The sequence below is a fragment of the Pelecanus crispus genome, chromosome 4 (assembly GCF_030463565.1).
Source record: "Pelecanus crispus isolate bPelCri1 chromosome 4, bPelCri1.pri, whole genome shotgun sequence".
In the NCBI taxonomy this organism is placed as follows: Eukaryota; Metazoa; Chordata; class Aves; order Pelecaniformes; family Pelecanidae; genus Pelecanus; species Pelecanus crispus.
The window spans coordinates 26,525,421-26,536,813 of NC_134646.1; the positions used below are offsets into that span (position 1 = coordinate 26,525,421).

The window sequence follows — 11,393 nt, forward strand, 5'->3', positions numbered from 1 at the left end:
AGCGGCAATGGCCCCGCCACGGCGGCCGAGGGGACGTGGGGTGGCACCGGCCTGGCCCCACCCGAGGAGCCGCCAGTGACCCCGGGGGGGCGGCTGGGCTGGGGTCAGCGCAGGCAGGGCAGTGAGCATCCCGGGGGGGTCAGGCAGGGCGTTTTATTTCTCTCCGGCAGCCCCAGGAGAGGGGAAGGAGCCCCCAGCACGGCGGCAGTGCCATCGGCACGGGTCGGATTTGGGGGGCGCGCGGCGGTGCCTCCTCAGATCTGGGTGCGGAAGCGCGGGTCGGTGCCCGACATCTTCCGCGCATAGTCCTGGTTAAAGCGCTCGCTCTGGGCCACGGTGAAGTGGTTCTTCCAGTCTCCGACGGTGCCTGGGGCCGAGCGAGACAGGGGGGTCAGCGGGGACCAGAGGGGCCGATGCGCTGGCAGCCCCCCTGGGGCCGCTCACCTTTGTGCATGAAGGGGGAGATGCCGTGGTCCATGAGGTGGGAGGGCACCATGCTGTAGTTGGTGGTGGGGTTGTCCCGCATGGCCTCGAAGGAGGTGTGTCGCGTGATGGCGTCCAGTGCTGCCTCTGGCAGCTCCCGCCCCAGGAACTGGGCCACCTTGGCAATCTCCCGGCGGAGGTCCTGTGGGACACAGGCTGATGCTCAGCCCTCCTGCCAGCCCCCCAGACTCCACACCACCACCCACCCCAGTCCCTCACCTCCTTCAAGTCCTCGTAGAAGAGGTAGAGGATGGGGTGATCCTTCCTCCGCTCCCAGTACTCCTTGACATGGTCGTACCAGGAGCCATATGCCACTGCATGGGGAGAGTGGCCGGGGGTGTCAGTGGGTGACAGCACCCCACAGGGTCCCCACATGCACCCATGGGTGCCCTGTCCCACCTCTGCTGGCCATGAACTCCTCCAGGTACTGAGCCCACGTCCCAGGGTGTGGGTGCAGCTTGTTCATCAGGTCAAAGTGGTAGAAGGAGACAGCCACATCCTTGGCGTTGCGCCCCACGTAGATCATCTGTGAAGAGCTTGGTGAAACGTGGGGACTTGCAAGGTCCCAGCGGGGCATGTCCCCCCTTAACTCTGCTGGGTCCCTCCAGGTGTGTTCCCTCCAGCCTATTACCTTGCAGCCATTTTCCCAGAAGGATTTAGGCAAGATGTGAGCTGGGATGTGGGTCTTGATGATGCGAGGGGAGGCCATGGCCTCCAGCTGCTCCGTGCCTGAAAAGGAGATTTCCCCCAGGAGCGCTCCCACTGCCGGCAGGGTGTGTCCCCCAAAATCAAGCCTGCCCCCATCCAGCACCCACTGCCCCCTGCTATCCCCTGCCCCACCCCCACCTGCCAGCATCTTCCCGGGGGCAGCAAACTCCAGCATGGGCACCCGGTTGACAATGGCATCCTGCTTGCATTTTTCGGGGTCACCGCCTTTCAGGATCATGTCCACGATCTCGCTGACCCAGGTGGTGCCTGGCGAGGAGAGGTGGGGTGTCCGGCTGGTGCCATTCTCACCGGAGCCCCATCTTGGGCACCAGATGGGCACCATCCACTGGCATTGCCTTTTGGCATCCCCCCAAGTCCCAGCCCAGGGGGCTGCAGGCTGGTGCCTCCCTTCCCAGGTGCGGCTCCTCTCCGCTGCTCAGGGACACTCACCGGATTTGGGGAAGGTGACCACCACGATGTCTTCGGGGCGGCTCTGGAAGGTGTCGATGCGCTCCCAGTCGTGGGCGAAGGCGCTGACCATGGGGATGCCGTGCACCACGCGCCAGGGCTGCCGCAGGTAGGTGTCCAGATTGGGCATGCTGCTGGGAACAGGGACGCCTGGGGAGGCTGGCAGGCAGTGGGAAGCATCACGGGCCACCTCATCCCCTGGGATCCCCAAAATTCCTGCTGAGCCCAGCCATCCCAGCCACAGGAAGGAAACTGTCCCCTGCTTGCTGGCATCCCAGGAGGTGGCACCTACCTCCTGCAGGGATTTTGGGGGCTGGCTGGCAGTGCAAGGAGCGTGGAGGGGCACAGCCATCCCTGAGGGTGCTCAGATCAGCACAGGCAGCGAGCAGCTGCCCGTACCAAGCTGGCAGCGCTGCTCCTGGGTGTAAAGGCTCTCAGGGGCTTTGCTGTCTGGGGTTTCAGGCTGCTTTCTGCCCCCCCGCCCCTGGCTTTTTTTTCCCTGGCTCTCTGTTGCTCGATGGCACGGGGAAGCCCTGCTTAGGGGGGCTACATGAGGGTTTGAAGGAGATGGGAAGGGGGAGCTGGGCTCACAGGACTCTCCCGAGGAAACCTTTCCACCCACCGGCTGGGACAGAAATGCTGGAGATGCTGGCTGCAAAACACCCATGCTGTGATTTTTGGAGAGCAGCTTTGTGGCTCGTCTCCTCTCCCAGGGGCTTGTGGGGACACCAAGCCCCTCCAAGCCCCCCGCGCTCCCCCATGCAAGCCCTCTGCTTGCAAGGCTGGGGTACCCCAAAACGGGCCAAGCCCCCAGACCGTGGGTCTTCATCGGGTGCTCTGACAGGGAGGAGGCAAAGCTTTGCCTGCAGCTTTGGCCGGGGGGTTGTTATTTTCCCTTCTGTGCGTGGAAGATGGAGGTTTGGGGAAGTGCCTGGGGCTGTGGGAGGCCGGGGAACATCATTAGGGAAGGGATCCAGAGCGACCTGGTCCCGGTGCTGTGGAGGGAGGAGTGCAGGGAAGGGCCGAGTGGGGATGGGGGTGCAGCCCCTCTGGGGACGGTCCCCAGACACCTGTGATGAGCTGTGCCATGCTCAGCACCCCCCCGGTAAACACACAGATGGGAGGGGGCGGGGAATCACAGCTTCCCCCTCCACCCCTTTGCAGAGGCAAACGCAGGGAGGAAATCCCAACCCACGTCCTGGGGGGCTTGAACATCACCCTGTCCCGATCTGGGGTCACCCCCGTGGACATCCCCAGCTCCTTGCACTGGCGCAGGGCTTGCTAGTGGGATGTGGGGGGTCAGGCTTTGGTCACAACCCCCCCCGCAAGGCACTCAGACATGGGTCCAAAGTTTGCAGGGTTGCAAAGCGTGAGTGCAGCTCATACCGTGCTTCTGGAAAAAGGGTTTAAAGGCGCCGGTGGTGGTGAAATGCTCCTCCTTACCTGCTTCTCACAGGCGAACGCGAGCCAGGAGGGAGCAGGGAAGGCAGGAGAGGTGACAGCCAGGCAGGGCAGCTTGCCTGTTTGCAATGTTGAGAAAAATGTCCACGATTCTATGATTCTATGATTTGTCCCCAGGGCCGAGTTCCTGGTGAGGCAGGACATGCCATGTCAGGCATTCGGGTGTTTTGTAGACAGGGACATGCCCTCCCTGCCTGTCCATCTGTCTGTATGCCAGCAAAATTGGGGGCGTGTGCAAACCTCACAGGCAAAGCCAGGAGTTGGGGAAGCACAGAGATTTCCATCAGTGTTTAAATAAACGCATGGAAAGGATTTATTCCTGTGGGAGAGGTCCCCTCATAGCACTGCTGCTCTTTAGGTGTCGGATCCAGGTTGCATCTCTTTGGGGATGAAACAACCCCACGAGACTGCCTTGCCAACAAGCTGCAATCTTGGAAACTTACTGTGGTTTAATCCTAGCTGAACGTCATCCCTTTCCTTCTTCCCCCAGCTTTACATGCTGAGCATGACGTCATACAGTGTGGGATATCCCTGTGGTCAGTTGGGGTCAGCTGTCCCAGCTGTGTCCCCTCCCAGCATCTTGTGCACCCCCAGCCTGCTCACTGGTGGGGTGGGGTGAGGAGCAGAAAAGGCCTTGACCCTGTGTAAGCACTGCTCAGCAGTGACTAAAACATCCCTGTGTTATCAACACTGTTTACAGCACAAGTCCAAAGCACAGCCCCACGCTAGCTACTGTGAAGAAAATTAACTATCTCGGCCAAAACCAGCACAAAACTCAAGAACAGGCTGGAAATGGGGCGTAACTGGGGAATCCGGGGCTCCAAAGCAAACCCGTCTCCCCAGTGGGACAGGGACTGGTTTGCTTCAGCCATCCCCAAGGAAGGGCTCGGTGCAGCCTGGTCGGAGGTTGCAGGGTGGGTTGCCCATCCGGCAAGGACGGTGATGCTGCCGAGCACGGCAATAGGCTGGCAGGGAGGTGTTTGCCTTCACCTTTGCTCCACAAACCACGGGCTGACGAGCTCCGGCTGGGCCAGGGAGCCTGGGGTGAGCCCTGCCACCGCCCACTCTGTCAAGAAACTTGTCACAACCCAGAGGCATGACAGCTCCTGCACACGCAAGAGCTGCGGGGCCAGCGGGTTCGCCAGCGTTGTGGGGTTTTTCCACTCTTCACCAGTCTTTGCTACCTCTGGATGCCTTGGTAGGATGGGGCGGGGGCAGCCCAAGGTGTTGAGGGCCAGCAGTGGTTTTTGGGAGGATGCCCACCCCCAGCGATGCCTGACCACCACAGGCTAAAAATCTACCGCGCCCACCCTCCTGCCCACTGAGCATGGGGGTGCCCCTGGCTGCTGCCCAGGATTCAGGGGGTTCAGCACCACCACCTTTCCCCACAGACAATGGCTCGCCCTCTGGTTATCCCAATTTATTGTTGTTGTGGTTTAGCCCCAGCCAGCAACTAAGCACCACACAGCTGCTCGCTCACTCCCCCTACCCCGATGGGATGGGGGGGAGAATCGGAGGAGTAAGAGTGAGAAAAACTCCTGGGTTGAGATAAGAACAGTTTAATAATTGAAATAAAGTAAAATAGTAATGCTAATAGTAACAGTATAATAATGATAATAATAATAACGATATACAAAGCAAGTGATGCACAATGCAATTGCTCACCACCCGACGACCGATACCCAGACAGTTCCCGAGCAGCAATTGCAGCTCCCTGGCCAATCCCCCCCAGTTTATATACTGAGCATGACATCATATGGTATGGAATAGCCCTTTGGTCAGTTTGGATCAACTGTTCTGGCTGTGCCCCCTCCCAGTTTCTTGTGCACCTGGCAGAGCATGGGAAGCTGAAAAGTCCTTGACTAGCGTAAGCAGTACTCAGCAACAACTAAAAACATCAGCGTGTTATCAGCATTCTTCTCCTACTAAATCTAAAACACAGCACTATGCCTGCTACTAGGAAGAAAATTAACTCTATCCCAGCCGAAACCAGGAGAATTGTGAGGGAAAAGTGACTTGGTGCAAGGATGCTCCGTCCAGACCCACTGTCCCCACCGGGGAAGCAGGGAGAAGCGAAGCCCCCCCGCCCCCAGCAAGGGGTATGAGCCCCTCATGCCTCCATCCCCATCCGGAAGCAGAGGTCAGAGCCTGCCATGTGCTCCCGGTAGTGCTGGTTGAAATGTTCATTCCAGGCCACAGTGGAGTGGTTCTTCCAGTCCCCAGAGATCCCTGAGGGCGAGCAAGTGAGTGGGGAAAATCCTGACACCCCCAAAATATTTGCAGCCACAGATGGGGGCTGCAATACAGCCCGGGGACACCCCTCCCAAGCCCCCCACCGCTGGCCGAACCCCACCTTTCCGGAGGAAGGGGGAGAGGCTGTGGTCCATCAGGGCGGTGGGCATGGTCTCATAGTTGGTGGCAGGGTTCTGCCTCATCTCCTGGAAGGAGGTGTGGTGGAGGATCCTCGCCACCATCCCCTCCACCATCTCCTTGCCCAGGATCTGCAGAATCTTCTGCACGTCCTGCCGTGGGTCCTGCAAGGCAGCTGACATAGGGAGGCTGCCAAAAAGGCTGGGGGGGGGTGGTGGGACTGGGGCTCCTGCCCCTCCATCCCACCCTCACCTTCTTCATGTCCTCATAGAAGAGGCAGAGGAGCTGCTTCTTCTCCCACCACACATGCTCGTACCAGGACCTGTAGGCCACTGTGAGATGCAGTGAAGGGGCTAGCCGAAAAGTGGGGTGGCGGGGGACACCCACCCCACCAGCGTTTTGGGGTGGGCACCCTGGGGCTCAGCCCCCACCTTTGCCAGCCATGAAGGTCTCCAGGAATTCACCCAGCGTGCCGGGGTCAGGGTGCATCTTGGCCATCTGGTAGAGGTAGTAGTAGGAGGTGATGATACCCTTGGGGTCGCAGGCCATGTAGATGACCTGGGGACAGCTGAGGATGTGGTTTGGTGGTGCAGAGCGGCGCCCCCTCCCTGTCACCCGGATGGGGAGAGAGGCGGGGGGGCACCTGCAGTGTTACCTTGCAGTCCTTGTCCTGGAAGGAGGTTGGGAGGAGCTGGACTGGGAGATGGGTCTTCACCAGCCGCAGGGATGGGGTTTTCTCCAGCAGCTCAATGCCTGCGGGACAGGGGGATTAGTGGTGTGAGCCCTAGCACCTGCACCCTCACCCCCACCCCGGCTCAGCCCCCTCCCCACCCAACCCAGGGAGGCAGCCGGGCTGGGGGGTCACTGCTCAGCATCTCGGGGGCCTTCATTTCCAGGAAGGGCACCCAGTTGGAGATGGCATCCCATCGGCACTTCTCCACCGTCGTGGTAGATCACGTCCAGGATCTCGCTCAGCCACGTCGTGCCTGCAGCACAGGGACGGCGTTGCAAGGGCTGGCATCTCCCCGACCCCCCTGCACCCTTCCCCAGGGCCACTCACCCGATTTGGGGTAGGTGGCCATGAGCGGGCCATCTGGCCGGGCTTGGAAAGCCTCCACCTGCAGCCAACCCTCGACGAAGCACCTGTGGAGGGGGATGGTGTGGAGGCTGCCCAGCTCCTCGCTGACCACGTCTTCCCGTACCTGCCGGGTCCTGCGGGCGTGGTCGGCAGGGCTGCCCGCCCCGGGGCCTCGCACCTCGCCCTCCCGCCCCTCCCCGGGCCCTAATGGTTAACGGAAGCCGGCTCGGCCGAGGGGCTCGGGGGATGGGAAGCAGGATTAAAGGGCCAACAGCCGAGGCCTGGGGCGGTTTTGGGGCGGGCATCCCCCGGGGAGGCAGCGGGGGGAGCGGCGGGAGCCTGTGGGGCCCCCTGACCCCAATCCCAATGGGCCACCGGCGGGGGACGGGCAGGTGGAGCCTCGCTGTAGGCAGGCACGCGGGGAATGTGCCCGGCAGGGAGAGCGCCGGGGCCGGGGCCGCGGGAGGGGCGGGCAGAGGGGCCCGGTGGGTCGCGCCCGGCCGCCGCGGTGGTGCCGCCGGTGCCGGTGCCGGGGACTGCGGTGCCGCTCCGCGGCCAACAGGGGGCGCCACCGTGCGGGGCGGCCCCCGAGACTTCAAACGCCCCCGCGGCCGCCAGGGGGCGCCGCCGCCCGCGCCTGTGGCCGGTGGGGCCCGGCGGGGCCCGGCTCCCGTCTGCGGCGGCCCGGGGCTGCGCTGGGGCCGCTTCCCCGCCGCGGCTGCCCCCGCCGCCTCTCTCCTGCCCGGGGCCGAGCGGACACCGGCGCCCCGGGCCCTGCTGCGGGCCAGGGCCAGGGCTAGAGCGAGGGTGCCGCTGCGCCGGGCCCCGGGGCTCCTCCGGGGCGGCTCTCACGGTCGCGGCGCGGCGCGGCCGTAGCCGGCGGGCGGCAACCGGGGGCGACGCCGTCTCCAGGCCGCCCCGGCCGGCCTCGGGGTCCCGGGACGGGGCCGGGCGAGGGAAACGGGGGAAGCCGGGGCAAAATGGGGCAAACCGGGGCCGTTTCCTCCGGTCTCCCCCCGCCCGCTGGCTCCCGTGCGGCAGCGGGGGCGCCGGCCGCTGCCCGTTAGCTGCTGCCTGGAGCCCGGGCCCTGCGCTGCCTGCGGGCAGCGGCCGGGGGTCGGTGCGGGCCCGGCCTCTCCCCGCAGGCAGCGCGGTGCTGCCCCCGCCCCGGCTCTCGGCTGGGGGCTCTCGCCAGCACCCACGGGTGACCGCGGGCAGGCGCCGCGCTCGCTGCTGCCCGCCGGGTTTCCCGGCCGCAGGGCTACGGGAGCTGCGCTGCCTGCGCTGCCTGCGCTGCCTGCCATCCGTGCCTGCTCCACTCCCGCACTGGGGCAGCCTCGCCGGGGCAGCTGCGGGCGAGTGGTTTGTTTTCCTGTCCCCCCCGGAGCAGGATCCCCCGTGGGTGCCCGGCTGGGGCCCAGTGCTTTTCCTGGAGGATTTTGGCACTGATCCTCTGGGGTCCCCTCTCAGGGGGCAGCAGCTGCAGCTCGGCCTTTGGGGCTGGGGGTCCCCGGGAGCTCCCGATTTCCACCCCGGGATCAGCCCCAGCTCGGTCAGGCCAGCAGCTCCTGGGGGAGAAGGGGGCCCGGCAGGGCTGGGGGCCCCTCCTGCCACCGGGCTCCCTCCTCCCAGCTGGTTCCTTCTCCCCAGCTCTTTTCCAGAGCAGCTGCCGGCAAGACAAACCCTTCCAGCCTGGCACTGGCTCTGCCAGAGCCAGTGAGAGCTCCAACTGGTGAGTGAGGGAGCTGCTGCTGGGGGAACTGGTTTTCGCTGGGGTTCAGCCCTTCAGCCCTGCCCGGTGTCACCCTCGCCAGCGATGCCCGAGGGCCGGAGCCGGCAGCATCAGGCACTGCCATGGTGAGGCCTTGGGGCAGCTCTGGGCCCTGCATGAAGCCCTGCTTTTACTGAAACCCTCCTTTTTCAGCTCAAAATGTGCTGCAGTGGGAGCAGAGGCCGCTCCAGGGATCCACACTGGCTCTGCAGCCCCATTGGTGACACGGTGAAGCCAGCCTGGCCGGGCACAGGGACCGACAGCCGTGCCAGTGCCACTGGTCCCTCGGGCGTGTTGGTGGCACAGGTGAGGCTGCGTGGCTGTGCCGAAATGTGGGGAAGGCTCATCCCGGCGCCTGGGCGAGGAGCACGGCCCCAAGGCAGTGACCCAGCAGACCTGCGCGGTGGGACCGGCTGTGCCTGGGGATCTCTGGTGCTGCAGGAGGGGCCGGGTCCCTGGGGGTGGAAGGGTGGGCAGGGGTCGTGGGTCATGTCCCCAGCCATGGGATTGGGGTGCCGGGGGCTGCCACGCCCTGAGACCAAGCTGGGGCGAGGGAGCCGGCCCCAGCCAGAGCTCGGGGAGCAGTTTTGTGCTCAGGGCACTCTGGCTTTGCCCCTCATCCTGCCAGCATGGCAGCTGAGGGAGGGGGAGGGTGGGTGCTGTCCCCCCGCAGGGGTCCCCGTTGGGCCCTTGGGGGGAAGGAGGGGTCCTGGTGTGAGAGGGGCAGCACCAGTGGGTTGCTGTGGGTGCTGGTGTGCATCCCTCAGGGCTGGCAGGAGCTGTTGGGTTCTGGCCCAGATCCTGCTGGCACTGGTGCGGTGCCAGCCCCAGCCCCAGGGCTGCTGGTCATTGGTCTGTGCCGCTGCTGCCGCTGCATGGGGCAGGTGGGTTTTCAGCCAGATCCTGGCTCTCACCTGGGGAGAAATGGGAGGTTTCTGGCATCCCGTCCTTGTTTCTCCCTCCCCTCAAGTTGTGGGTGCGTGGCACCGGGGAGCTGCTGTCGAAAGTGCTGATGAGGGGCCGGGAAGAGCTGCCTGTGCCCAGGAGGCAGCAGGGCTTGCAGGGGCAGCAGCTCCAGGGGCTCTCTGGGCTGTGCTGGGCTGCAGGAAGCTCTGACTGTCCCATGCCTCTCCCTGCACAGGGATGGACAGATGGACAGACAGACGCGCTCCAGCCATGCCGGGAGCCACCCACGCCAGAGACACCCATGTCGGGTGTGCAGCCCCCAGGAAGAAGCCGGGCTGCCTGCGCCGAGGATGACGCTGCCGCCTGCCCTGCGTGTGGCTGGGGACAGCCCTGCCTGCACCCGCCCGGCTCTGCCTGCCCGGAGATGCTGCGGGCACTTTGCGGCCCCAGCGCAGTTGTGGCTTCAGGTCGGTTGCTTCTGCCCCTGTTCTGTTTTGTTTCTGCCCCAGCTTGTGGATGCCTCCAGTTCATTTGTTGCTCCAGCTCATGCGCGGCTCTGGCTAATTTCAGTTCCAGTTCGTTTCAGGCCTGTTTCAGCTCGTGGATGCCTCCAGCTCGTTTGCAGCTTCAGGTCATTTGTTTCTGTCCCCGGTTTGTTTCAGGTCCAGCTCAGGGATGGCTCCATCTTCTTGTGGCTTCAGGCATGTTTCAGGCTCCAGTTGGGTTTCATCTTCTCTGGCTTCACCTCAGCTCCAGCTTATTTGCAGCTCCAGTTCAGTTCCATCTCCATTTGTTCTGTGGCTCCAGCTCCAGTTTGTTTCTGCTCTGATTAATTACAGCTTGTGCTTGTTCAAATGAACTTTTGACAGGTTTGTAGATCAATTGCTGTCATAAGTTGAATATGAACTGTCATAATCATACATTGTCTAAATATGGACTAATGAGTTCATGACTATTCTGGCTGTTGTACACACCTCAAATAGAGTTGGATGCGAAGAAGGTGTGAAAAGTGCCCTTTCCCCCAGAAACTGTCTCAGGCATTGAGTTCAGCCTGGTGCGTGCCAGCCTCCCAAGCTTCAGGGACCAATGCAACCTCTGGCACCGTTCCACACAGGTGCCCCTGTCCCAGTCCCCACCTTGCTTCTCCCTGGCCCCTGAGCTGCTCCCGCCCATTGTCCCCATTCCTGCCCAGCCTCTGCCTTGCACAGGATGGCTTCTGCGGTAGGCAAGCATGACCGCAGCCTGAGTGTCCTCCGGTCCTCTCCCATCTCCCTGGGCACCCCTCAGCCGCACCCCACTGCCAGGGCTCGGCAGGGCATCACCCAGACCCTCTCCTCACCCTGCAGCGGGATGCGCCACGGGCCTCACTGGGCACGGGGGTCTCATCCCAGGGCTGCGGGAACAAGGTCTGTGTTGGTCGCATCGGTGCGGAGAGGGATTGGAAAGAAACCATGCTCTCTGCTCCCTGAGCGCTCCGGGCACAGGACCCATGGCCCAAACCCCACCTGGGGGGGGTCTCTCTCCCCTGAAACCTTTCAAGCACATTTCCCAGCACCTCCCACCCATCAGGACAGGGCCAGAGAGACCCATCACCCCAAAATCAGCTCCAGGATGCCAATACAAAGTACAAGCTGCAGGTGTCAGCCGGGACATTCCCTGGGGATGGGCTGGAAATCCTGCAGCGTCCCTGACACTAGCAGAGAGGACGGCTGGAGAAAAGGGAGGGGGAACCCACAGGCAAGGGAGCGGGCAGCAAGCTGGAGGGGCCTGGTAAGGTGCATCTCTCTGTTCCTCCAGAACAGCTTCTGCCTCGCCCCTGTCATCTAACACAGCCCCCTCCACCCCATTACCTGCCTCTCACCACATTTTCTCTCTCCCAATATTCCTTTTTTTTTTCCCCCAAGAGTCCCCTAAGGGATGACACAGACTCAGATCCCTGCCTTCTGAGTGCCTCATCTTCACATAAATAATTTGTTCCCCTTAGTAGCACATGCAATTTAATAACTGCATGTAGTTTTAAAAGCAGTTTATAGTTACAGGCAAGAACTCAATGTCCTTCCAACTCCTCACAGAATTTATACCAACACACGACTTGTGTTTTATCCTGCATTTCCCCAATGCCCAAGCAATGCATTAACAGCAAATAAC

The 11,393-nt window shown here is 62.8% G+C and overlaps 2 protein-coding genes across 2 annotated transcripts; both read right to left on the reverse strand.

The window, feature by feature from the left end:
- Positions 1–254: 254 nt before the first annotated feature.
- On the reverse strand, positions 255–1,789 carry LOC142593472 (sulfotransferase 1B1-like). Its single transcript, XM_075709755.1, has 7 exons — positions 1,642–1,789; positions 1,330–1,458; positions 1,115–1,212; positions 883–1,009; positions 703–797; positions 445–625; positions 255–367 (listed from the first exon to the last, which is right to left on the reverse strand). The coding sequence occupies exons 1-7, from the start codon at positions 1,787–1,789 to the stop codon at positions 255–257; spliced, it is 891 nt and encodes a 296-aa protein (XP_075565870.1).
- Positions 1,790–5,230: 3,441 nt separating this feature from the next.
- On the reverse strand, positions 5,231–7,872 carry LOC104034763 (sulfotransferase 1 family member D1-like). The gene is given in 9 exon segments (XM_075709447.1): positions 5,231–5,349; positions 5,474–5,654; positions 5,743–5,822; positions 5,922–6,048; positions 6,146–6,243; positions 6,356–6,429; positions 6,431–6,476; positions 6,551–6,772; positions 7,560–7,872. Coding segments are annotated over 9 exon segments (1,260 nt in total).
- Between the last annotated feature and the right edge of the window lie 3,521 nt (positions 7,873–11,393).

Coding starts and splice junctions, on each gene's coding strand:
- LOC142593472 (XM_075709755.1), bottom strand. CDS start 1,789: ATGCCCAATCTGGACACCTACCTGCGGCAGCCCTGGCGCGTGGTGCAC. Junction 798..882: donor GGAGTTCATGGCCAGCAGAG/GTGGGACAGGGC, acceptor CTCCCCATGCAG/TGGCATATGGCTCCTGGTAC. Junction 368..444: donor CTCCCCCTTCATGCACAAAG/GTGAGCGGCCCC, acceptor GCTCGGCCCCAG/GCACCGTCGGAGACTGGAAG.